This window comes from Amblyomma mixtum, chromosome 5 (genome assembly GCF_055824585.1).
Source record: "Amblyomma mixtum isolate Tamu chromosome 5, ASM5582458v1, whole genome shotgun sequence".
Classification (NCBI taxonomy): Eukaryota; Metazoa; Arthropoda; class Arachnida; order Ixodida; family Ixodidae; genus Amblyomma; species Amblyomma mixtum.
In genome coordinates this window covers 52,520,616-52,545,476 of record NC_143016.1, presented here as the reverse complement: position 1 = coordinate 52,545,476, position 24,861 = coordinate 52,520,616, and the positions used below count along the sequence as shown (strand labels likewise).

At 46.4% G+C, this 24,861-nt stretch overlaps 1 protein-coding gene across 3 annotated transcripts in view; it reads left to right on the top strand.

Moving 5' to 3' along the window:
• Positions 1-19,433, top strand: part of LOC149342163 (hemocytin-like) — a 44,890-nt gene extending 25,457 nt beyond the window's left edge. For all 3 annotated transcript variants that reach the window (XM_089544419.1, XM_089544418.1, XM_089544417.1), the window contains exons 10-25: positions 2,711-2,943; positions 3,220-3,421; positions 5,573-5,920; positions 7,686-7,856; positions 9,149-9,174; positions 9,520-9,688; positions 9,863-9,970; positions 12,822-13,022; positions 13,655-13,752; positions 14,149-14,265; positions 14,693-14,911; positions 16,535-16,627; positions 17,341-17,469; positions 17,547-17,601; positions 18,747-18,902; positions 19,114-19,433. In XM_089544419.1, the coding sequence (XP_089400545.1) occupies positions 2,711-2,943; positions 3,220-3,421; positions 5,573-5,920; positions 7,686-7,856; positions 9,149-9,174; positions 9,520-9,688; positions 9,863-9,970; positions 12,822-13,022; positions 13,655-13,752; positions 14,149-14,265; positions 14,693-14,911; positions 16,535-16,627; positions 17,341-17,469; positions 17,547-17,601; positions 18,747-18,902; positions 19,114-19,304 (2,516 nt within the window). In that variant the 3' untranslated portion in view covers positions 19,305-19,433. The remainder of the gene's footprint in view (positions 1-2,710; positions 2,944-3,219; positions 3,422-5,572; positions 5,921-7,685; positions 7,857-9,148; positions 9,175-9,519; positions 9,689-9,862; positions 9,971-12,821; positions 13,023-13,654; positions 13,753-14,148; positions 14,266-14,692; positions 14,912-16,534; positions 16,628-17,340; positions 17,470-17,546; positions 17,602-18,746; positions 18,903-19,113) is intronic.
• Positions 19,434-24,861: the final 5,428 nt, after the last annotated feature.

The window sequence follows — 24,861 nt, the reverse complement described above, 5'->3', positions numbered from 1 at the left end:
AGAGGCTATAGGCCTAGCGACGACCACGGCAACCAGGCAGCAGAAGAGCTCGTCGCCCGGAGCGCCCGCGAGCGATGCCGTTGCCGAAAGCTCGAAACATAAGCAGGCATGCTTTGTCGCTGCTCGAGCAGTCTTTCTGAGGGACTGCTGTACGGCGGCGAAGTGCGACACCGGTTGCGGGCGGAGCTTGGGTAGAGCGGCGCAGCGATGCTCACCGCTCCGTGTCCCTGCTGCAGTGGGGCGGCAGTTCGCAAGCGACGATCAGTGCGGCGCGTCGGCCAAGTGGCCATATGGCTTGATGAATGTTGCTGCGCGTGCATTATTTGTCTAAATAATGATTGCACTTCGCGCTCTGAGCTCGCTACTTGTTTTTGGTCGGCGAATGTTTTCGCTCGGCCACCGATATGCCCAAGGCACGTCGGCCAACGGGTCTCGTTTTGGTCGGCGGCGTTGTCACACTAGGACGACGCTTGGTCGTTGGGGCGTCGTCGTCGTCGTCGGTGCAGTGTGACTGGCTAGTCGGGGAACGACCAGGTTGTCCGACGCGACCGTCGGCGTCGCTGTCGCGTCGACCTCGGGGTCCCGTCGGCCTAGTGTGAACGCGCCTGAACAGCGCGCTGGTCCCAGGCTGCCCTAGTCGTCGCTAGGCCTAGGTGGTCTCGCTTCCGCAGTTGACGGCGCTTTGGAAGTCGACTGTGCTATAATAAAAGGCCTACTATTCACATCGCTTTAGTGCGAACTCGTCCCATAATAGAAGATAAGTTGGATTTCCACGACGCCTTCATCAACGGAGCTAGCAGACGAGCAGCGCGCACGAAGAAGCAGCGTCGAGCTGTCGGGATGAGACAACATCGGCGTGAGGTCGGCGCTGTTGTCTGCAGAGTGTGACACACGGGTCGGCCGACGGCTGCTATCTCGGCGACGCGACGGCGATGCGCTCGTCAGGCGACGACTGGTGCTCGGTCGGCGTCTGCGCAGTGTGACAGACGTGCCGACGGCACGAAAATCGCTGCCGCCGACCATCGCCAGACTGAAATCGGCCGATCGTCGGCGTAGTGTGAACGCGCCTTTACCATTTGACGTTGCCTACACGCTCGGCGTTCGCTGGCACAATCTGAGCTGCGTCGGGCCTGACGCCTGCCTCCTCTTCGGAATCGCTGGCCAGCGGATCAAAACGAAGTGGTTGTCGGGGTTCGAACCGCGGCGTCTTCTTCCTCGTATGCGTCATCCCGCGATTCCTCATAATCGGTGTCTTCGCCGAAATAAAACTCTTCTTTCCGACTAGGAGCTGTACGACTTGCCCTCCGCCCGGCTCTCCGTGTTTACGCGCACCACGTGCGTGTCAAGCAGACGACATGCCTACACGACGTCACGGCTTTCCGGACCCACGTGACAACGCATTGGGCGCATTTGTTTTTCAGTCCCGGACTGTCCGGGACTACTTGCGGACTCGAGTCCGGTATTTGTTTTTCTCGGGCAGCCCGAAAGCTCCGCCTACCTGCCTGCATCGCCATAGCAACGCGTTCGTTTTTAGCCTATGGCAGTCCGCGGGCTGCTTCGGGCTGCTGAGAAGGCAGCAGACGATAGCTGCTCGCCGCGCTGGCAGCCATATTGAGTTAGACTCCGTGTGCATTTTGAGTATTTTTCATGTTCCTGGAGGTCGATATCATGCGTAAAACCTTCACATGAGCTCCGTAGCTGCTCTCTGAGCCATCGCAATACTTTTTGTTCTTGCATCTTCGTTTATTTTCTTGAAATCCACCGCACACGGACGCGCGTTCGAAGCTGCGAGCGCGTATTGTTTGCTCGTGTCGTCAAGAGGTTCTCGTTCGCTTGTTTTGCGACATGCTGTCTGTACGCTTACCTGAAAGCATCGCAGGTGAACCACTCGTATACTGGAGCAGCTATAGAGCTTGTTGTCAACATTTTTGCGAAGGCTTTCGTCTATCTGCCTATCCGCAACGAGTTGGGCTACTTTTTGCGAACTTCGCCGCAAGCAGTAGCGGCGAGCATACCTCCGAAGCTGAGTTCTGTAATGCACCTACGCTAAGCTGACAGTACAGTCTTTAAATCGACTCAGTATCATGATCGAGCGCACGGCGCTGCTTCGGCGTCGTGGTGGCCGTGGCTTGCATCGTCTGCTAGCAGATGACAGCGTCCTTGTACGGTAACCGAGGGGGAGCCCGGCTCTGGCGGCGAGTTCGAAAGCAGCCTATGGCAAGTAGGTCATGTGACCATGACGCTTTTCCTGTCCGAGCGGAAGCCGAGACCTGCCAGCAAGTAGTCCGGGACTGGAAAAACAAATGCGGCCATTGTCTGGTTTTTGACGTCATGAAAGAGCCTGGCAAAACCTGGCAACTACGAACCGAAACCGAAACTGCTGGGTACAAATAATACGATTATTAATTATATAATGCGAGTTCCTGCTTCTAAGATGGTGTTCCATGCTCACTGAATCGCTACGCATTATTTACAACCCAGAGATACAACACAAAAATTTGGTGTCTCTACCCCTTTAACAATTCTACTGCATTTTCGGCAAATTTGTATAAATGTTGTTCTTTCTTTGTTCAGCCTCACAAAAATATATCACGTAGTGCGCTTTGGCTGGAAACGTGCGAACTGATAGTGACTATAAGCGTGTAACAGCTTCGATGCATTCCAAGAACCTGCTGTATACAGCTGACTCATTGTTCGCGTATCCACGCAGGCGTGTGTCGAGGCCACGGAGACTCCAACTACATCAGCTTCGACGGTCGTTCATTCGAGTTCCAGGGCAACTGCAGCTACGTCCTGGCTCAGCACATCTCGGGAGACAAGACGCTCGACTTCCAAGTTGTGGGCGTCAACGTGGAGTGCCCCGAAGAGCCGCGCACCACCTGCACCCAGGGCGTCACCATTGGCTACGGTGACAGTCATGTCAGGATCTCCAAGGGACAGAGGGTACGTGCACAGAGGCTGATTTTAAATGGCGCATTGGAGAACCTTCAGATTAATAGTCGACTTTTTAAATGTGTGGAAGCGCCCGCATTTGTCCATGGCAGCGCAAAGCATGCGGTAGAGCGGCAATCTGGAAGCGACGCGAGGACGGCTACCGATGCGGTTGCTACGTTCTTCAGAGCAGAGCGAAGCTGGTGTTTAAGAGCACTTGTCAAACAGATGTAGCAGTTCAAATCAAGGCAGTAGAGAAATGAAGCCGAGACTCGCATGCGGTTTCAGGTCCAATTCGACGGCAAGGAACTTCAGGACCGAGACTTTCCGTGGAACCGGCAAGGGTTCAATATTTCTTGGGTACCTGGCCGCACCACAGTCGTCTACGTCCCCGCAATAAACCTGGTGGTGCGCTTCTTCGAACTCAACTACGGCTTCAGCATTGAAGTGCCTTCCTTCACCTACTCCGGGAAGATGACCGGACTCTGCGGTGAGTTGTCCACGATGGGTCTGCACTACGGTAATAGCGGTTGCTGTTATTGTTAGAATTGCTGCTAGAGGAAAAGAACTTAATCGCGATGGCGATCTTGTTTAACAATGCGATTCTTGTTTAACAATGGAATTTGGAAAGGTTAAGCTTCCTTAGCAAAGCCGATAATCGCTTCAACCTAACAAGCAAAAATGCATTGGTGGTTTAACTACAGGCGGGATAAGCCTTACAGCGGTTTGTAGGCGATTGCTGTTCCTGTGTCACTAATTTGAATGAAAGTGTCTCTACCATGTCCCACCAGGCTGCAGTATGTTTACAACTGCTCGCCGCTCAGTACCTCAGTACGTGAGCCCACAGCATACGTTATGCGAGAGGCGAGTCCAAAGGAACGTTCATCCTCCTGTAAAAATACTTCATGTTGGCGATTCCCAATCGCAAGCGGTGTACAAGAGTTTGTACATCCTTATGTAATTTTCTTTTTTAGAAACAAAATATATCTCTCCTTGTAAAAGGCAAGAGCTTTCGCAGAACTTCCCAGTTCATTGTGAACGGAAGTACTATCAGCGTCAAATGAAACGCGAACAAAACACCTGAAACGCGAGCACAAAAAAATCAAGCATATTAGAGGCTGGAGATGAAATACAGGCGTGGGCTATTAACATTTCAGAAGAGCGGTCTTTTCGGCTTCGATGGGAAAATGAACTGGTCATGTATTTTGCCTCCCTAGTATAATATCTGCGAGTATTGCTGTTCGCGTTTCAATTGGCTTGTTCGCGTTTCAGTTGACGCTGATTGTACATACATCAATCGAACCTCGGTAAAACAAACTTGAAAAGGACGAAAATACCTTTCGAATGATGCGGAGCTGTATTTATGAAGAACCTGCTCGGGCGCCCCTTCATACAGGAGACCTTGACGGGGACAAAGCGTTTGTTCGAACAGACCGGCAGTTTGAATTAACGACATTTCGCTATACTATGTTATATAATAGACCATCTCCAATGAAAGAAAGGCTGCCTCGCCATATTGCTTGCGTAGGTAAGCACTGGACACACTCATATTTTTAATGCAAAAGCATTTCTAGGCTATGTCGGCGGGGTCGTGTCCCAAAACGCGTCCGCAAAACTTGTTCGCTACTGCTGTGACGTTCTCAGAAGAGGTAGCATCCAACGAGTGGTTGCAATCGAAAGATGATGATGTGAGGATGCTGCGCAACAAAAAAATTATGTCAACAGGATGATTAGTTAATTCATTATAGCCAAAAATGTCGAAAAACGTTGAAACAGCGTGGACGTCGATATAGTGAGTAGACAGGAAAACAAGACCTACTGAACTACAGACCTGCACATTTGGCACTGCTCCAGCGCGCATGTTCTAGTTCATGCCTTTTGCCGCTAGGAAACGGCACCTACGGGAAGCGTGGCGCTACATTATACCTGTTGAACAAGATGGCCTCCTCCATCATTTTATTTCAAACAAGGCAGTTTCGTCGTTTGTCCACGTAATCATTACATCCATTGATCTATGCTAGGCACAGTGGTGCTGACGAAAAGAAAGCGGATAAAAAGAAAGACGTTTTTTATACTCATCCAGAGCGAAAAAAGTCGTTATTGTGGATATTTTTATCGTTGATGGTTAGATAGCAGAAGAAGACGAAACAAATGTATTAAATATCTTGCTCAAATTGGCAAACGATGATGATGATGACAGCAGACGAACAGGTCAACCGAGCGCCCTCAACGGCCAATAAGCTAACGAAAGTTGGCGCACGCTGCTCCATAGGACCCCGCCAAATGTGCAGGTCTGTAGTTCAGTAGGTCTTGCAGGAAAACAACCGAGGGCGCAAAATAGTGCAAAAATAGGCAAAGTGAAAATTAATTTTCGAAATGAATTGATATGTCTTTGATGAGTGATAATTAATCGAACAAAAAGTTTCATTGACATACATTAATTTGTTAATTAATTATCAACAAAAATCATTGGACGGTTGAATAGGTTGAACAACCACGGCGCCAAATTTGAAAAACCAAAATGGTTGATTGAGATAACAGAAGCTTTCGCATTATCTCAATGCGGATCGCCGCAGTGATTGCTAATTTTTTTTATGCCCGGCCCAATTCTTGTCGCTCCGTATCGCTCTGTGTCCATCAGGCGACTGCGACCTGGACGCCAGCAACGACCTGCAGCACCGCAGCGGCCACCAGTCGACCGAGGTGCGCGACTTCGCCTACAGCTGGCTGGTGGACGGCACCCCGGAGATCTGCCAGGTGCTGCGATCGTCCAGCCAGCGGCAGGTGCCGCCCGAGCTGTGCCACTTCCAGGAGAACGCGTGCGAGCTGTACGTGGAGCCCGGCCCGTACCAGCACGCCTGCCTGAGCGACGCCAGCTACTCGCGTAACCTGAGCGCCTCGGTGTGCCGCTCCAAGCTGCAGTACGCCGAGCACTGCTGCGCCACCTCCGGGGTGTCCGTGCACCGCTGGCTGCAGGACTCCGGATGCGGTAGGCGTGCCGCTCTATAGGAGTCCCTTCTTTCCAGTCACCTGCTGGCTAACCAGCGAATTCGAGTTGGAAGGGTGGCACTGCAGGAGAGCTGGCAATTCATTATAAAAATGTGCTTTGGCATGGTGACGCAATGCATGATAGAGAAGTGTGTATTTGTCCCCTGTTGTGTCTTTTGTCGTCGTGTCAAAGCACTTCTTTAGAGCTGATGCCAACGATTACTGCCGAAAGCTCATTCGGGGTGTGTTTGAGATCGGCCCTTGACCATGGCTATGCAGGGAAAGGAGAAAAGGGCAATGCCAGCAGGGCTCCTCACATGTGGAAATGAAAGATGGTCCAGTTATAAAACCTAATGTAATACCGATGGCAAAAGGGGGCTTAAGGTAATAAAGCTGAGCTGAACTAAACTAAACTATACTAAACTAAACTAAACTGAATAGACTGAACTGCACTGAACTAAACTGAACTGCACTGAGCAAACTGCGCAGACTGCTGCACTGACGCAAATTTGGACATTCAGTGCAAGCGTTTCTTTATAAGCTTCTGCAAGAAAGCCAAGACGTTTCAACTGTTCTGAAATCATTAGCATGCAGTGGGTAACTTTTATTCCTTGTTTGAGAACATCAACGCGTTTTCACTTGTACAGTGTTCTGAGCAGCGCTCCTGAAACTGCCACAAGAACCCTTAGAAACAACTGGCTTATTCACGTAGAGCGTACGAGCTGCCGTCTTATCTATAGCAATTTCAGTGCTTTCATATCCGTCAACGTGTCGCGAAGCGGAATTTTTTTTTTTTCGTCGAGCTTCAAGTAAATAGCACTCCAGGCTGACGAATATTATGCACAGGCTCGATCATGACAAGCCCGTCGCTGAATGTATGACAATGCCGAATGTTTTGACCCTTTGCTTTGTCGCGTCTGTAACGCCTCTTTATACTGGTTGTTTCAACAAAGCCATTCAAAAATTTTCGAAAATCGGCTTTTTGGGGTAAAAATATGGCTTTTGAGGCATAGTATTACCAGTGTTGCAGACACCAGAAAACCGGTGAACCATCTTAAGTAGTAGGCTGGTTAACTACAATAATTAACTTTTTAACTAATAAAGTTAAGCGCCTAGTTGCAATTAGAGCCAGCCGTTAGTAATAGCCATATAAGTTTTTATAATTTCGAAAACGCGGTTACCCTTGGCGCTGTGGCTCGCAAAATTTGGCTTTTTCGACTAGTTACGAGCACTGGAGGGGTTGCTTTGCCGGTATGCTTTCAAAAGCGCATGCATTTTCGAAAGATGCAGCCAAATTTTGTCGAGCTACAGCGGATAGAGTAATCACGTTTTCGAAATTCTAAAAACTGATACGGCTATTACTAACGACCGGCTACAAATCTCTATTTACAACCAGTTGTCTATCTGTGACAGTTAAAAAGTTAGTTAATTATCAGAAATTAGTTAACCAGCGAACTACTTATGACAATTTCCCGGCTTTCCGGTGTCCGCTACCAGTGGTAATACTATGCCGCAAAAGATCTTTGCCCCAAAAAGCCCATTTTTGAAAATTTTTTAGTCTTCCCTGAAACACTTGGTATATTGCAAGAGAATAGGAACACTAAACGAAAGCACAATTGGCAATCAAATACAATACAATGTTTCGGCAAAAAATGTTCCGCTCATGCTAAAGCGCCCTTCATTTGCCCCTGTGTGTCTTTCCTTCATTTCCCATATTCTTCCATTTTTATTCGTTGACTTGCTCCATTTTTATGCCCCAAATTTAGACTTCAGCTGCCCAAAGAACATGGAGCTCCGTTGCGACACTGGCTGCCCGAAAACGTGCACCAACTACAAGGACCCGGAGAGCGCGTGCCCTGTGATGCCGACTTACTCGTGCTTCTGTAAGCGAGGCTACGTCCTCAAGAACGGCGAATGCGTCGAGACCAAGCACTGCGGTAAGCAAGGGATCAAGGATCCTATAGTGCTCATCAGTATACGCTGCGCGTCACTTTTCGGAGGTCACTTCGTGCACCACGTGACCAAATCAGACAAGATTGCATTAACCTCATTTAAAATGTCACAGCATTAGAGCCGTAAGTTGACGAAAAACCTAGTGGAATGTGGTAGCGTGGGCAGCACAATTCAAGTAACAGCTGGAGCCACAGCGACATTGACTAAGTCCATTCGTTAAAAAAAAATTGGCAGTGGCTTAGCTCTGCTATGTCAGGATATACGTAGCATAAGGTGAGGGCGAGGTGTCCACATCTCGGTGGATACCTGAACCAGAGGGAAGCTTGCATAAATGCCCTCTTGGAACAGTGGACATCTCAACCGCTAAGTGATGGTAGTGAAAGGTGTGCGCTGAATGCGTTGGCATTGACAACGTTGTGCCAGAAACGTGGCGCTGAAGCCATAGGCCGTCTGCTACCCTCTGGAACGCGCGCCGGCGGGTCTGCCAGGTCTATGACGTCACGGTTCTGGAATGCGCAGCTGGCGTGTTGGTCTCCCCCGCGCAGCGGCGGTGGCTGCTTCGGCGCACTAGCTGCGCAGCTGTACAGCTTGACTCACTCACGCTCACGCGAAACTGCTCATCCACGGCTAATGGAGCTCACGCTACAAAAGGATTCAAAAGAATCCGCTTACGGAACGATAAGGTTCACACACAGCGTGAACAGCCCTATCAAATGCATGATGAAAGTATTCGGCGGGATAATAAATTATTGCAGCATCGTCATTTTGTGTGTGTGTGCTGAAGTGAAGTGCTAATTTATATGTGGCAAAAAATGTATCGAAGTGAAGATCTCGTCATCTCCAGGACTGGGGCAGAAGATCATTTGAATGATTGAAGAAACAAAGATTCTACGTGGTGCTTAGTAATGATGTTCCTGTCACGCCGCATATTTGGATTTTAAGCGCTGAAACTTACAGAAAGGCGGAAATGCAAAGCTACGAAATCACTTTATAACTCTTCGTTTGACATTTTCGCTCACACAGGGGACAGAAGAAGTAGACTTACTGTGCAAACATGACAAGTTGTTTTTTATGGAATCTATTTGGATGCGATTGTATTGCGTGCTGCCGTTATATACGGCTTTGATCCTTCGTTCTATCGTCGAAGAAACCTACTATCTGTACAAGCTGAAGCCATAGACTCTAGATAAAATATTAATTGCGGTGTTATTCCACAGCATCAATATTATGTCACGTGGCCCTGTTTATTAATCTCTCTTCATTTCTATGCTTTCAGAGGCTTGCGACGACCAGGGACACCTGGTAAGTCAGCACGTTCGTCTTCAAGCGTTCTACTAATTCATTTTATCACAGAAAATATATATATATCCCTATGAACCAGGAGCTAATTTCGGGTTATTCCAATCCACAAATGTGCTGAAAGTGCTTTCTTCCGGTTGGTTGTTCACTGCATTCGATCGGAATGTCATGTTTACTGAGTTTTTCTCATAGGTGTTATCTTTAGTTACTAGCATATTTAAGAGTATACATTTAGAGCGCATGCTGCACCGAAATTTTGATTAGGCCTAATTTCTTTTTTTTTGTTCTAAGGTAGAAGATTAAGCTAGAATCCGCAATTCTTATTGCTTTCTTCCTCATTCACTGAAGGTTGGCGACACCTGGCAAGTCAGTCCCTGTGAGACGTGCGGTTGTGGAGAAAACCTGAAGGTTCGCTGCACGAGCATCATCTGTCCGCCTCCGCCCGTCTGCAGGGATGATGAAAAGCTGCAGCAACTTCCCAAGCAGAACAACACCTGCTGCGAGGCCTATCTTTGTGGTAATGCTCCTTGGCACTGAAGTTTATTCGCATGCCATATTTCATGATGCCTGTACGGTTACCTAGCTAGTTCAGATTATGCAAAGCTGAGGTCGCTTTGTCTTCCGATTTAAGCTTCGTCTCGTGTGCAGATTTACAAAACTTGACAAGCCCATTTTTTTTTTGTTCTGTCAGATGCCAACTTGGTATCTTCATGTAAGGCACCCGAGCCTGTCACCTGTCCGCCAGGCTCCATAACCAGGATTAAGACAGACAGCGAAGGATGCCCAAAACATGTCTGCGGTGAGTCTTCAACTTTATGTTTTGGTCTTGAGCACGAGTCATAAGTCTTTTACCTTAGCGCTTGTTGCCGCTTCTGATTAGGCAGGATAGAATATGTTCTTTTGCTTCATTTTTTGTTGTTCTTTGCAAATGCATCTTGTCATACGTTACTTTATTAGAGCATTTCGTTATATTACACGTTATGTTACAGCGATAGCTGTTATAGTGTTACGTTCCCCGTAAGTGCATGGTTAGGCGTCACTTCACGCCAGCTGTGCCGAAGCACGGTGGCCACAAATCAGATGTGCGAAGTCGCCGCTATGAAGGTGCTGCAGTCGGGTGGCCGAAAGAGAGCCGATGCCGTTAGGAGCGCTAGTGTCGCACATGCCGTAGTGACGCCATGGCCAGCTATATATGGTCACCCACAGCGTTGCGTGGGTAGTCGTCAGCCGTCAAAAGTTCATTATGAGAAATTAGTTAACCAGCCTACTACTTAAGAAGATTCACCGTTCTTTTGGCGTCCGCCAACACTGGTAATACTATGCCCCAAAGGCCATATTTTTTTCCCAAGAAGCCTATTTTTGAAAATTACCTAAAGTCTTAATTCCCTGAAGCACCTCGTATATTTTTTGTTCGGCCTCTATGAAAGCGCACTTCACTGCAGGCTAAGTACTTTTGTGGCAAAACTTAACTTGCTCATTCCATGAATTTGACCAATTTTAAAATTCACCCCCACTAGCAACTAAAGGAGAATGAGCACGTAAACATCGGAACTAAATTCAAACGTTTAGGATATGAAGTCATTGCTGGAGATCTTGGCAGCGATTATATTAGCGAGTATCAAATTTCACTGTATCTTAGGCACGACTCCAAATTTCTGATTTAACAAGAACGAAGCAGTGAGCCCATTTAGATGGAATTAGTGACAAACAGTAAGAGATAAATTGTACAGTAGCCAGTTATGAAAGGTGTCGTTCAATTTGTACTCCCATTATTAAATAACAGTTATCAAAACTTTACAAATCCCAAAGATTGACAGCCATTTTTTCAATGCTGGCACTCCACAGTACGAAAAAGCATGAAAATTTTTTCCATAGCGCCATTTAGAGGACTGGCACATTGCAACAAAAATGGAACTCTGAGTATTAGTCAGTGCTTTATTTTTCTATTATTGTTAAGGTATTTGTAAAACTCTAATAACCAGCGTAAGTTTTCCGTACAGTTTAAGCTGTTATGTTCATTTTGTCTGCTTTAAGAACTCTAACAAGTGTATAATGAAAAGTTCTGATATCTATTTCCATTACGCATCGATACATCATTGTCAGAATAGTGTTCGAAAATATCTTAGTTATGCCATTTTTTTCAAGCTCACATGCTTTTTTAAAAACGCTTGTAATCAGCCATTTTGATTCCAGTATTTTTGCCTATTTGCGACAAATTTGATTAAAGCTGCTGCATCGACTATTTAATAAGGTTGTTTTTTAGCCAAATGTATTTAAATACAGAAAAGCTGAGTAATAAGTATTTCAAGAATTTTAAATTTTCTGTAATATTGCGTCAAAAAGCTGATGTAAACTACTTTTCATCTATCAAAGAAAGATGATCTAATGCTGCCGTGATCTTGTCACTATATCAAGTTCATGTGACACCGTCATTATCTGGTTCTTACTCTGCGATTGCCCTTGAACACTGATATTCTGTTTAATCACTTCTCATAGCCAATTTGCTTTAGTGATTGGGCTGGTGAGAGAATACCAACTAGCCCAGCAACTAACTCTACTGAGAGGAGAGGTTCATCACTGCATCGCGCAATGTTTAGCACTATACTGCCTAGCACAATCATGCATAGCAATGATAAATTGATAAATCATGCATAGCAATGATAAAGCAATGAACCGTAGCATTAAAAGCACGCATAAAGAGTAGGTGGTCTTGTATAGACTTATCATGCCAGTAGACCCTTCCATGGGGTAGACGCAGATGCCAAAGCACCTGTCCTTCGGGCTGTTGTAAACAGGTGCAGAGATCTTGCAATACTCCCGATGTTGCTTCCACCTTGCTCACGCCAGGTGCATAGAACAGACCAGCCAGTAAATTGCAAAGGTCTACACAAGAACAGCAATACTTGAAGACCACTTTTGAACGGAAAGTGCCAAGAAGAACAATATTACACAGGAAATAGCGTACATATTACAGCACCGGGATTTTAAACCCGAGTTTCATGGCTGCAAGCTGATATTGATTATATAGGCTGCATCCAAGGTACTGAAATAGTCCTCGCCGACTACTAATTAAGTCGTCTTCGCGGTTTTTTCGCTCTGTCTCTTCAGCTTTATAGAACCCGACAGAATTCCAAGGCTGGAAGGAGATCAGATGTACTTAAAGAGATAGTCTTGCATGTGTACATGGATGCATAACATGAATGCAAACAGAATACGTGATGAATAACATGTTACAAAATAGCAGTGACAATATGTTACTGAGAAAAGGGAAACAGGAAAAGGGAAATGGGAAATGGGAAAGGGAGAAAAGGAAAAAGAGAAATGCTATCAAACCAAGTGCTTTGCACTGCCACACAGCACTAGTATGTTGAAGGTTTATTTCCGCAACTAGGTACCGCGAGGACAGCCAGGGAAAAAGCTGTATAGACAGCTTGAGAGGTCCTGGCTTCCTCTTACAGTGCAGCATTGACGGCCAGGATGTTTGTGCCTGGGATGTTTGTGACGGATGTTTGTGCCAGGGGCCCGGTATTTTCAAAATGAGAGTACCGATGTATCAGATTAAAATGAGTTATGAGCTCTAGTTCTATGGTATTGAGATGAACAGAAGTGCATGTGCCTGAATGACACATAATCACTTCCTCACTCCACAGACTGCGAACCCAAGATGTGCCCACCGCTAGAGTGGCCTGCAAACCTTGACCCAGGCCTTGAGGCTTACGTAGACCAGAAGGGCTGCTGCCACAGGGTGTCCGTGCGCTGCAATGTAAACAAGTGCCCCGAGATACCCACGTGCCCGGCAGAGACCGAACTTGAACAGGCGCCAGGAGAATGCTGCACCCTGTACAAGTGTGGTGCGTTGCAGATCGCTCTTTATAACACTTGCTCTTCCCGAAGCTGGCTATCAAGGAAGTGTGGGAAAGATAGTGCTCTGATAATCTGAAGAGGATGCAACCACAGCAGTCCTGAGTTGTGCTCTGCAACCAGTATCAAAACAGAGTTCTCTTTGTTTATATGCATAATTTTAGATTCATCTGGATTTGTCTGTTTCCCTTCTATTCCAAAATCTGCTGTTTTAGTCTAAAATGCGGAAAATCGTGGAATTGGAGCGAGACATTTTTTGGTGGATGTCAAATGTCGACTGGTCAGTCAGTAAATGACAAATTCTGTCAGTTCATTAGAACAAGGATGCTTCAATGCAGTCCCTCTTCAGCTGCAAATGGTCTTTTTTTTTTCTTTTTTTGCAACTTGTTTTGAGAGCTCTCTGGCTCTTGAAAGTTCTTATATCGCAGAGTGTTCAGCTCGTTCTTGAAGTCTAAATATCACGAGAGTACTGTGCATTTACTTGCGCAGTTCAAAAGCCACAGATGTGGAGAGTGCACTGCGCTATTTAAGCGAATGGATGCAATAGGCACTTGACTGCAACGTTTTGTACAGAAGTTATAATTAGGCTTATAATGTGAACTCCATCATTGCATTCTTGCAGCACCCAAGAATAAGTGCGCTTACATTCATCGGTACAAAGTAGTGAACGACATGCAAGTTAAACTGCAGCCCTACCAACTCTACCAGAAGATGTATCCGGTGAGTACTAGTCATCCAATTAGTCTACTGCTATGCTCATCAGAATACATGTTGTGTTTTGTCGCATGGAAAGCTTTTTTAATGAGATAGACTGAAGATATGTATGTGCATAGTGCTTTTTAACATAAACGTAAATATCAGTTCTGATCTTGTGAACTTATGTAACCTCCATACTTGACAAAGATAACATCTCATGCAGATTTAAAGTGAGCTGATTAACGAGCATGTTCACAACCAGTGCAGCTGATGATTTCAAAGGTTAGACAGTGTAATCAGGGACCCTGTTCCTGCAATCACTGCTAAATTATGTGCCTCTGCGAGCTTCCCCAATTCTGCCACTAGATATACTGCCTGTGGTTGATGAGTTGCATTCATTATTTCAATGCTTATGCTCAGGTGGACTCTAGTTGGAGAGATGGACTCTGCACCAACTGCACATGCAGCAAGAACTTCAACCAGTACCAGTACAGCTGCACAGTCGAGGTGTGCCCTGGCCAGCAGAAGGACAGTGAGGTTAGCGAACCTTCCCTGCTTCTTGTGTTCTTGTGTGGATGTCCCTCCCTTACATGGCAGAGAGGGCGGCGATGTCGTCATTCGTGGTACTACTTCCATTGATTGTATCATCTTCGCTTATACACTGAAAAAGCGATGAAAATTTTCTGCTATATACACCTCCCCTTCTTTTTATTCTTTACAAATCATTTCAAAGTCTAGGTTACGCTACCTAAAAAACCCGAAACTAAATTAGAGATGTAAAACTTTGTGTCACGTTCCTCCTTCAGTTGAACTGCATCAGTTACTTCGGAGCCGGCAAAAACCAATTAGCTTTTACGGGATGTTCATTTAACGTGATAGAGCTTATTGACAAGCCTGGTCGAAGATGCCACTAATTCGCCCATGGCAAGCGCACTTACGTGTCGCGTCTTCACGATTCCCACAGGACTACGAGTATGCGGTGTCGCCACAAAGCTCTGGCGCATGCTGCCCGGAGCAGCGGCGCACGGCTTGCAAGGGCAACGGCCAGACATACTACATTGGCTCCGAGTGGCGGCAGCCAGAGGACGGCAAGTGCCGCTCGTACCGCTGCGAGGAGTCACCAACCACGGGCGAGGCTGTCAAGGTTGTGCTCACGCAGATATGCAACAAGACCTGCCACCCGGTGCGTTCCTTTATGACCTTTCTTTTCAGACTTTCTTTTTACAGGGCTACTCCTTTTTACAGTGGTCACAGCAGACAACTCTGACCACATTTTCGCTGTTTGATCACATTTTGCTTTATTTCGTAGTTTTTTATTTCCATCTTTTCTTTTTACGAAGCCTAAATGTGTTCGAAGTAATCGTCGTGTCATTGTAAATCGTCAGGTGTTCACTGCCGCTGGCCTGTACAGTCTTTACCAAAAGTAACCGGGCAACGGTGGTTTGTTTCTTAGCCTAGTAGCGAAGCAATTATGGAAGCCCTTAAGCTCTGAATCTGTACAACAAAAACTGATGGGCACGTATCGTCCCTTCTCGTCCTCTGGCCTTGTGCCGTTGCGCTGTTTCGCAAGAAATTCTGAATCTGTGTTAAGTAAGGTGAACCCTTGTCCTCACATTCTGACACCTTTCGGTCTTTAGATGTGGGGTAAAGGCTCCGTTATACGGTTCAGAAGCAAAAATCTTTTGCTCGGTTACTCTTGGCATAGGGGGTATGTCAGTAAGCAATAGACAATACTGCTCACCGCCCTCAACGCTGTGCTGAGTAATCAATTGCGACAATGCTGCAAATTTTACTTGGTGCAAATCAAGGCCCTTTTCATGCGTTTCGACAGCAGAATAAGGTGGGCCTTGAGAGCACAGGGAACAGAAATCAGCGAAAGGAACGCGATCCTTCGATCCCACGATGCATGTATTTGGTGTTATGTGATACTAGCTGAATGTTTCCACTGTATAGTTTGAACCATGTCCCCCGAGCATTCAATGTCAAGCGCACAATTTGCCAAAAGCCACGCACTCGTATCACCGCATTTCATTGCGTGACGACTGTACAGACTCTGTAAAATGCCATGTTCACAGGTTCATTCAGCCGTATGTGGAAGCAATTACTACACTGATGAAATTTTTGGCAGAACGACGCATTCAAAGGAAGGTAAACAGAATTCCACTGCTGAAGTGATTTTTAAGAGGCGATCCCTGAGCAATGATTCATTTCGGGTAGAAACAAGACATGTGCAGGGGCGGGGTTAAAAGCACAAAACAAAAATAACAGCAAATTCGACTCTTAAAATGAGTGACCAGTAAAAAAAAAAGAAGAAAGCGAGCCTAGTGGACCAGTGGTCATCTTGTAGCTGGACTTTCTTAAAGTCGTTTGCAGGAAGCTCCTTGTGTATATTTAAATTGAGTTCACCGCTACCGCTGCAACATCATGCACGTGCTCATGTTATACAAAGGTGAAGCTTTTTTCTGCGGTCATCACAGAAATATTCAGTGGTAGACGAAAAAAATAAAAATAAACGAAAACTCACAACCTCCGGCGCCGGCCATACTCACTGCGACTGTTGAAAAAGCCTGGAGAGCGGCAACTGTTCTCCCAAGCGTACTTGCGAAGGTGTCCGCTAGGTGCCTTTCAGTGGAGCCTCAATAGGCGATGCATGTGGCGTATAGTACATAGCTGTTAATGTCTATTTTATGTTCATGTAAAGAGAACAATGCGGACCCAAAAGCACAAACACATTTTGAAATGAAATGCAGAGGCTGCTTTGCGAGTGAACAGAGGAATATTGGCTCACTGCTGTTTTTTTTTCCAGAGTGAAAGATATGTGGAGCCGACGCCAGGCTCTGGAGACTGCTGTGGTCGCTGTGTGCGCGAGTTCTGCGAGGAGAATGGAAAACTGTACCAGGTGAGTGCCCGAAGAGAGGCGACCGATTAGTAGCGAACGGTACAGAGTGCTAGCACAGCACTTTGGAGTGCACAGAGCATAACTTTTTTTTCACTTCCAAAGATGCGGCGGGATATAAATTCTAGACTTATGAGTTCGCAGAGACACCCTACTTTTTCTTACAACCGTTTCAGCAGCCATCATGCGGCATCGTATTTTACATTAAAGATTTCATTGCAGGGTAAGTGATGAATCGCACGCTGCAAACCTTAAGCATCGTGACGTTACAGCAACTAATTTGCTATGTAGGTAAGAAGACAAAAACAATATTAACAGGCACCACATAATCAGAAGCCGCTAAATTATTTAAAATTATGTACTCACAGCGAAGAAAATCCTTGCCAACACAGCTCTCGCTTGTAGTTTCTTCCAGCTTCAGACAGACGAAAGGAGGGTTTGCCTGCAGTGACTGTAACGGCTTGCTCACAGTCGGTGTCTATAGCGATAGTCCGCAACAAATGAAACTCGCAGCTCCGGACGAAGGCTTTATCGTCGATGTCGCAAACAAACATACCTGCGACAACACCAGCACCGATTCTCTCGCGAGTGCCGAGACAGAATCATTTTGACCTGGCAGTTGAACCCTAGTTTGTTTTGTTTTTGTTCTACTTTTTACGTATAACGTGGCTTGCCTGGAAACCGTAACAGCGATGCCTTCTCGTTTACGTGTTCAGGTTGGAGAGACGTGGGTATCAGCCCTCAGACCCTGCTTGCGAGTTCAGTGCATACGCAGTGAAGCCGGTGTGGTGGAGACCAACTACACGCTTCAGCCGTGTCCAAAGCTGCCAAGCAACTGCCCCAAGGTGACGCAATAAAAATGCCCGTAGTGTAAAGGAGAATTTTCTCGTGATAAATTTCTCACGTGCCAACCTGTTTCCAGAACAATATTGTACCCGACGATACTGGATGTTGCCAAAAGTGCCAAAGCATCGCAGGTAAGAGCTCATTATCTATCTTTGAGTGCCCTTGCTGTGCCTCAAGACCTGTTTGGACAAGCCGGCAGTTTCTCACCCAGCAGTACTCATTATCAATATATATAACCCTCTGGGCACCTCTCCCAGCCCGCTATCTGAGGTCCCGTAGTGTCAGCCCTTAATTAATAAACTGTAACGAAGGCCATACTTAATGATATATTACGCAAACATTCTGAATCTGTTTTGGTTTGGAAAGTCATGGTTGACTGCCGTGGTCCATGCTTGCTCTGTGCAGCATATAGAAGACATTATTAATCCGTTTAGGTCTTGGAAGTGTTTTTTTTTTTTTGACTGCTGAATTGCGATGAGACATTCTTTTTCATATTTAGTTGCAGTTTGTTGTTTATCTGCTTTATAAGGTTCATGTAAAAAAGTTTCATTGCTGAATTTTCGTGGAAAACCTGAATCATGAACATCAAGTGTGGTTCCTCGTGGACGAAACTTCGACTAATGGAGTTAGACAAAAGCATTTGTTGGGCGAGTTGGTGTGGTGTCCCTTCTTCATCTCTGTCCTGTCGTTTGCGCTGTAGTTATGGATCTTCGACTAATGGCTTGTCCAAAATTTAGTACACGTCATAACTTCAAGCACAGGAAGTGAAAATTTGTTGCTAAATGATTTTCTTTTCACTAAGAACTCACAGGCAGTCATTGTTTTCTTGAAGCAGAAACAATAACAAGCTATCCCAAGTAAGATGGTTTGGTTTTATGGGGTTAAACGTCCCAAAGCGACTTAGGCTACGAGGGATGCCGTAGGGGAGGGCTCCAGATAATTTAGATTACATGGTGTTCAACGTGCACTGACATCACACAGTATATGGATCTCTAGGATTTTGCCTCCATTGAAATGCGACTGCCGTGACTGGTATCAAACCTGCATCTTTTGGGTCAGCAGCCAAGCACAATAACCACTGAGCCACCGCGGCGGTTTCTATCTGATGAAAAAGATATGCTATAGAGCATTGCGAGCAGCATGTGATCAAATAGAAATAAGAACGTGTCAGTGAGTCTGACAAAAGATTCAATTCTTCAGTTACATTTCTCGTGCGTCCGCCACTGACATACATTTCAGTTGGAGCTCGTGGGCGCTCTCTTTCTTTCCCATTAAGGTCCCTGTGCACCCCGCATTCTGACGCCTTCTCGGACTCTGCAATACTTCTCCTTTTACGATAGTCTGCACGGCCAGTGCCAGAACACAGAACCCATACCGGACCTTGCGGAATGCAGTGGAAGTTGCGGCGTATCGAGGACCGTGTTCAGTTCAGGTAAGAAGCGCCTGCACACATTTGCTCACGAAGTCCTCTGAACTGCGCACTTCCCATTAATAGAAGACCCATTGGAACTAGCCAAACACGATTTGAACCACCAGGAAGCCATTTGGAAACAATTAGAAACAACAGGATTCCAGCTGGCTTAAACTGTATCTTCGCCAGTTCTGAATGGTCTTTCTTGACTTGCCGCGCCGTTTTTGTGCAGAGACGAACAACTTCACGAGCAAATGCAGCTGCTGCACCATCATGGCCACAAGGCCGATCAAGGTGTCGCTGAGGTGCACAAAAGGCCAGCGCCTCCAGAAGGACTACCCGAACCCGATCGAGTGCAGCTGTACCTCGTGTGGCGGAAAGAACCCCATCCGTACCGACTTACCAGCACCCATACCTGTCTGAGTCAATGCAAAAGCGCCATCACTAGTGCGTCATCATTACAGCAAACATGAAGTACCAGGAGCATGCAGCGCTCAGTCATCGATACATTGTTTGAGAACAGTCATGTCAGTAAAGTCGAGTTTCACATTAGGTACGTAAAACTCGTCTTCCTTCATTAGCAAGGCTGTAGCATCGACTGAACCCCCAAGAACAGCGTAAGTATACGAAATGGGCGGTAAGACGTCAAGGCAAGCCACCGCACATCCCGATCACGCGGTTGCCAGTGCCCAACAAATCGTTCTTTTTTTTTTAAAGATTATCATTCGCATTGTGGTCGGGCGTGTGAGATAATGCTGATGCTACCACAGCGTTACTCGGGTCGTCCCATGTTGGGCCCAAAGTGGGCTACCTCATCCGTCATGATCAGCCGACATGGAGAAGGTGGTGTCCTTCATTCACTGATTTGAATCGTGAGATCTCTAGGTCAGTTTTTTACCATGCGCATTGTACTCATTACTGCACTCGCTGCATGTTCACTCGGTCCTGAGGTCCTGGAGAATGGTGCCACAAACTGCTTCTTAGTTTTAACTACGTCGCCTTAATGGCTGCTGACGTCGGAGTGCAATGGGTCTGGTGACTTCTGTTGATGACAATTGCAAGATTTCCGACTTCTTGAATGATGGGCAGTGTGAGGAATTCAGTGGTGGAAGTTAAATTTTCTCTCTCTACCTGACACGGAAATGCACAGCTAGGCTACTGACGTGCTGTTCTGAGCTAGGTGAGACATCGTGGTGTCGATGAGTGTCAGATTGGCTCAGGGCTTTTTTGTATTACACAATCAGTCTAAGAAAAGGAGTTCAATATTGTGGTTGTTGTCGCTGTTGTGTGTTGAGCACATAGCAGGCTAAGGCTACATCGTGCGCAAAACACAGCGTAGATGTGTGTGTTCTGCTAAAGGAACTAAATGTCTAACATGCTACAGTTTAAAACACTCGCTTGATTTAAGGCTGTTAATATTTATTCAGTATCTTAAACTGCATGTTTTCCCAGGAGGAGCTAGGCTGAGGTGTAAAGGAATGTGTTCGTCATAAAATCGCGTTGCGTGGATACCGGTCACCTGGATATTGCATGCACATTTTGCGCACATACGCCCTTTAATTTTCCACCATGCTTTCTTTGCGGCGGTGAGGAAAGCCTACGCTGGAATTCGCAACACTTTATTCGTCGATGGCTGGAAGAGCGCCGCTCTTCTGGGCTCTTACGGTGATCGGCAGGGGTGCTTACTCAAGTCGGAAAATGTGCCAGCAGCTGCTAGTACTTCGTAGCACTTCGATTTGAGGCTACCGTGCTTCTCTGATGACCACAGAACCGGAAGTATCTTGACCAAATCCCAAACATACATGAAAGCCTCTAACCATCAACCCATGACATCCTTCATCTCAAGTACACGAGACATACATTGTACCGACAAGCCTACAAAGCGTATTTAGCTAAGAGTTAACCTGTTCAAGTAGCAACAAAACTACTGTCGCACTATCTCTGTGTAGTGCACTATTTCTGTGATACACACAGTGTAGCTGTCTCTCACGGCCTATGAGGCCGCTCGTCTTACCAGCGTGACCTGGACTGCCACTCACTTAGTGTTTATCTGCGACATGAATGGCCATAAGGCAGCACATATGCAGCGCGCATTTGCTTCAAGCCACCCCCCATGTTAACAAGCCATTATAGCGGCGTGCTTTTTGATCAATATACGCAAATCAAATACAGACGCGCTCTAATGGGCTTTCACCAAGAGCCCAAACATAGGTGATAACTAATCGCCAAGTTGGTGCCATCAGCGCTAGGAGCCTTCTCTATATCGACATCATGAAATAACTTGTTTGAATGCTTTACAGTGCTTTAGGGGAGGCTTCCCAGCATTCGCAGGCTATAACCACAAAATCAGTGGCCCCACCCAAGTGGTGACTATCGACGCCTTCATTCGCTCAAAAGAACAGGAAAAGGCGTCGGTTGAGGGTGCCATGACAAAAAGGAACTAGACGGACATAGTAAATTTGCGTAACACTTCAGGTCTGTTCTGTTTCCTGATATATACCGCGCTACGCTTCTCATTCGAGGTTCAGGCATCATGGAAATTTGCTGTAATGTTGAAATCAAGAGGAAGAAGTGGGCTTGGGCAGGGCATGTAATGCGAAGGCAAGATAACTGCGGGTCTTTAAGCATAACGGAGTGGATTCCAAGAGAAGGCAAACGTAGCAGTGGGCGGCAGAAAATTAGGTGGGCGGATGCGATTAAGAAATTTGCGGGAATATGGTGGCCGCAACTGGCGAAGGACAGGGTTAATTGGAGAGACATGGGAGAGGCCTTTGCCCTGCAGTGGGCGTAGTCAGGCTGATGATGATGATGATGATGATAGACGACAAAGGCACCTTAGGGAGTCAAGCTCGTTTGGACGGTGCAGGTGCACGTCACAGAATGTGGAGAAAAATCTGGGTGTCAGAGTGCAGTTACCAAGCTTCTAGGGAGGAGACATCGTTTGGTGCAGAAGAAGAATGTATGAGGCTGTCATGATCACATTACTAACTAAGGCGCCATGGCGCGTCAGTCCAGAATCCGGCTCGGAGAGGGCAGGTCCTTCCCTGGTGCTCTTCTTACAGTGGCCTGCTCCGAGTGGAAGTGGCCAAACTGAACTTCACTACGTGGATTAGGGCTTCGACAAAGTCATGACATTTTTTTTTTACCTCTAGCTCTGAATGCGAGTGTCACCATCAAGCGTTCGATGGACACCGCAACCACGCTGCGAGGGCTGCAAGGAAGAAGGGAATGAAAGAACGAAGAGAGAGGGAGGCAAGTTAATGAACGGTTGCAGAGCAATTTCGACAACCTGGGATTCTTTAACGTGCAGATTGCGCAACCACCTTGCTCACAGCACACAGACATCTTTTAAGAGCGCAGCTCTTATGCGACCATTTCTGATTTGTGCGTCGTCATCATCGGCGTAACTGACAGAGTTATAGATAGCAAAGCGAAGAGCACAGTGGTGGATGCGCATTTAAGGCGGCACACACTGGAGGATTTGAGTAAAATGACCTACTGCTTGTCCAAGTGAGGTAATTCCTTGAGCAATGATTGTGGACCCATTAACTGTCACAAAAAAGCGTGGCTGATTGTGTTCAAAACAGCGCAGGGTCTAACAAAAGCAGTATATGAGACAAGCAAGTTACAACGTGTTCTCGTAGGGATCAGCAAACACGGGAGAGGACACCACAACCCAGCAAGGGTTGCACCAAGCCACTCTACGCCATCGAGGATAGAGTTTAGAGGTCTTGTGCAACAAAGCGGCAATACTTCACATTGTACTCTTAAGGGTACCTAAGTGTCGTCCAAGTTTTCTGCCAGAATATATCGCAAAATCAACCTGTGCTCAAATTTCGCATTACAGAGTACCGTAATCGTCGGTCAGTCCTTTGCATCCAGGCCGATTGTTTTAAAGTAAAGCTTGATGAACAAAACTTTTCCCCATCGGTATTTTTGTTACATTGTGCAATGTAATGCAGCATCCTATATTGTGCCGTGAAGAACGAGTGCAACTTAGGTTCACATGAATACATCGCCACGGTACTGGACCAAAGATTGTCTCTGGTGCCAAAAGCGTCCGCATGCAGCAGCTGAGACCTTAACTGTACTCCCGCCGGCATACCAGCTCCCGCTGGAACCTCCCCAATATGCCTGGCTGCACAGCCTCCCGGTTAGAAGGCATCCTTGCAAACACAAGCACGTCACATTACGACTTCTTGCAAGCATATACCAAAGGCTGTGTTAGCTGCATGCAAGGCATAACCACAGCCACTTACCGCACACCAGACATCTGCCTGCCACCTGGACACCAGAGCGTCTCCTACTGCGAAGCTCTGTGGAGTGTAGTTGTCTGTCAAGCATTCACTGTAACGCTACGGGCAGCAATCCTCAGCGATTCCTGAGCTGCACTGAAATAAGACTAAAAGATGTTTGCCATTTGCAAGAGGCATCATTGACCAACGACGTCATGTTAAGGATCCAGGATGCACAACCTAAATATAGAATAGAGTAAAATATAGAGTAAATGAACAGTTTGGTGAGAATCTCTATCTCTGCTGATAGACAACAGTTTCTGACAGATGAGTACGAGAGTTCACCCTAGCTTCGAGAGATTTGGAACGCTGATGACTCGCCACACAGCAAGGCCCAGAAGCAAACGTGGTGGGCTGCATATTTTTTACAAAAGCAATAAGCTGCACTTTCAGCAAGTGGACACCATTGCGTACGGATGTGCGACGTAACGGTCAGGCAGACGTTCTTGCTGCAATTTCACACAAGCATGAGGCCCTGTCTGTTTATGACCTTACACAAGAAATGGAGGAGTACATTAAAGAGTACATCAAGCGTCTGCACTTGGACGGAGGACTGATGACAATAGGATCCACCGTTTCTGGCGAGTGTTATCGTGGTGTTTTGTGAGCAGATGAAGCTCTGCTGTGTCGCTTGGACCTTGATAGTGTGTTTACCCCCAAAACAGTTAAAGAGGTCCATTTGACGAATGGCGACTTACGAGAAGCGCGCAGATCTAGTTGGACATCGGCAGACATAGACTCCTATATATGTTTGCTCAACTTAAAGCCCGCAGAACGTTTAGCACCTCCCGTGTCATAGGAGTGCCATGCACGACTGCGTGCCCGTTTCCTTGTGCAAGACCTCAGGTTGGTGCCTTTGCACAGTGCGTGTGCGCATAAGATTCTAATTTAGTCATATTTTTTTTTTGCACCACTGCATTCATCTTATATTTCATGTCATTTATCTACTTGTACATACTGCATCCCTGTTGCGCTATTGCAAGAGTAGTTTGAAACCAATATGACAATATTGTAATCATTATCTTTGACTAATATACAATTTCTTTTCACAATAGCTTGCAGTAAATCTTTTATATAAACAGAAAAAAGATTTTCTACCTCTTTTTCCATTTTTCTCCTGAAATGCACACTTCACTACATTATAACTATTACTGCGGCAAAACTTAACTTGCCTGCATGGTGAATATGCCAGTTTTCTTACTGGCATCCTACGACGGACCAACGCACATGCACAGGAACTAGACCAAAAAGTATAAACGATCCACCAGAGGTCACCACACATGCTAGTTTACCAACAATTGTCAAAGCCATGTTTTTGAAAGGTAGCTCTCAGCCCCTGGTTCTGGTTTTCTCATTAAGGTACATTAAGAGTGTATAGTCGCAGCTTTTGGCAACCGCGTCTCTTACCTGCATAAAGCTTCTGCATGTCAAATAACATGAAATTGTAAACTGTGAGGTTTAACGTCCGGAAGCGACACATTTGGCTCTTTGCTGCAACGCTGTCTGTTGGGAAGCAAAAGATGTATTCATTACTTTAAACATAGCAAACTTTAGTACGTCTTCAGTGTCCCTTACCCTATGGCTCTGTTCCACTGTGGTGGCTCAGTGGTAACGGCGCTCAAGATGCGGGTTTGATCCCGGCACGGTGGCTGAATTTCTATGAAGGCGAAATTCCAGAGGCCCGT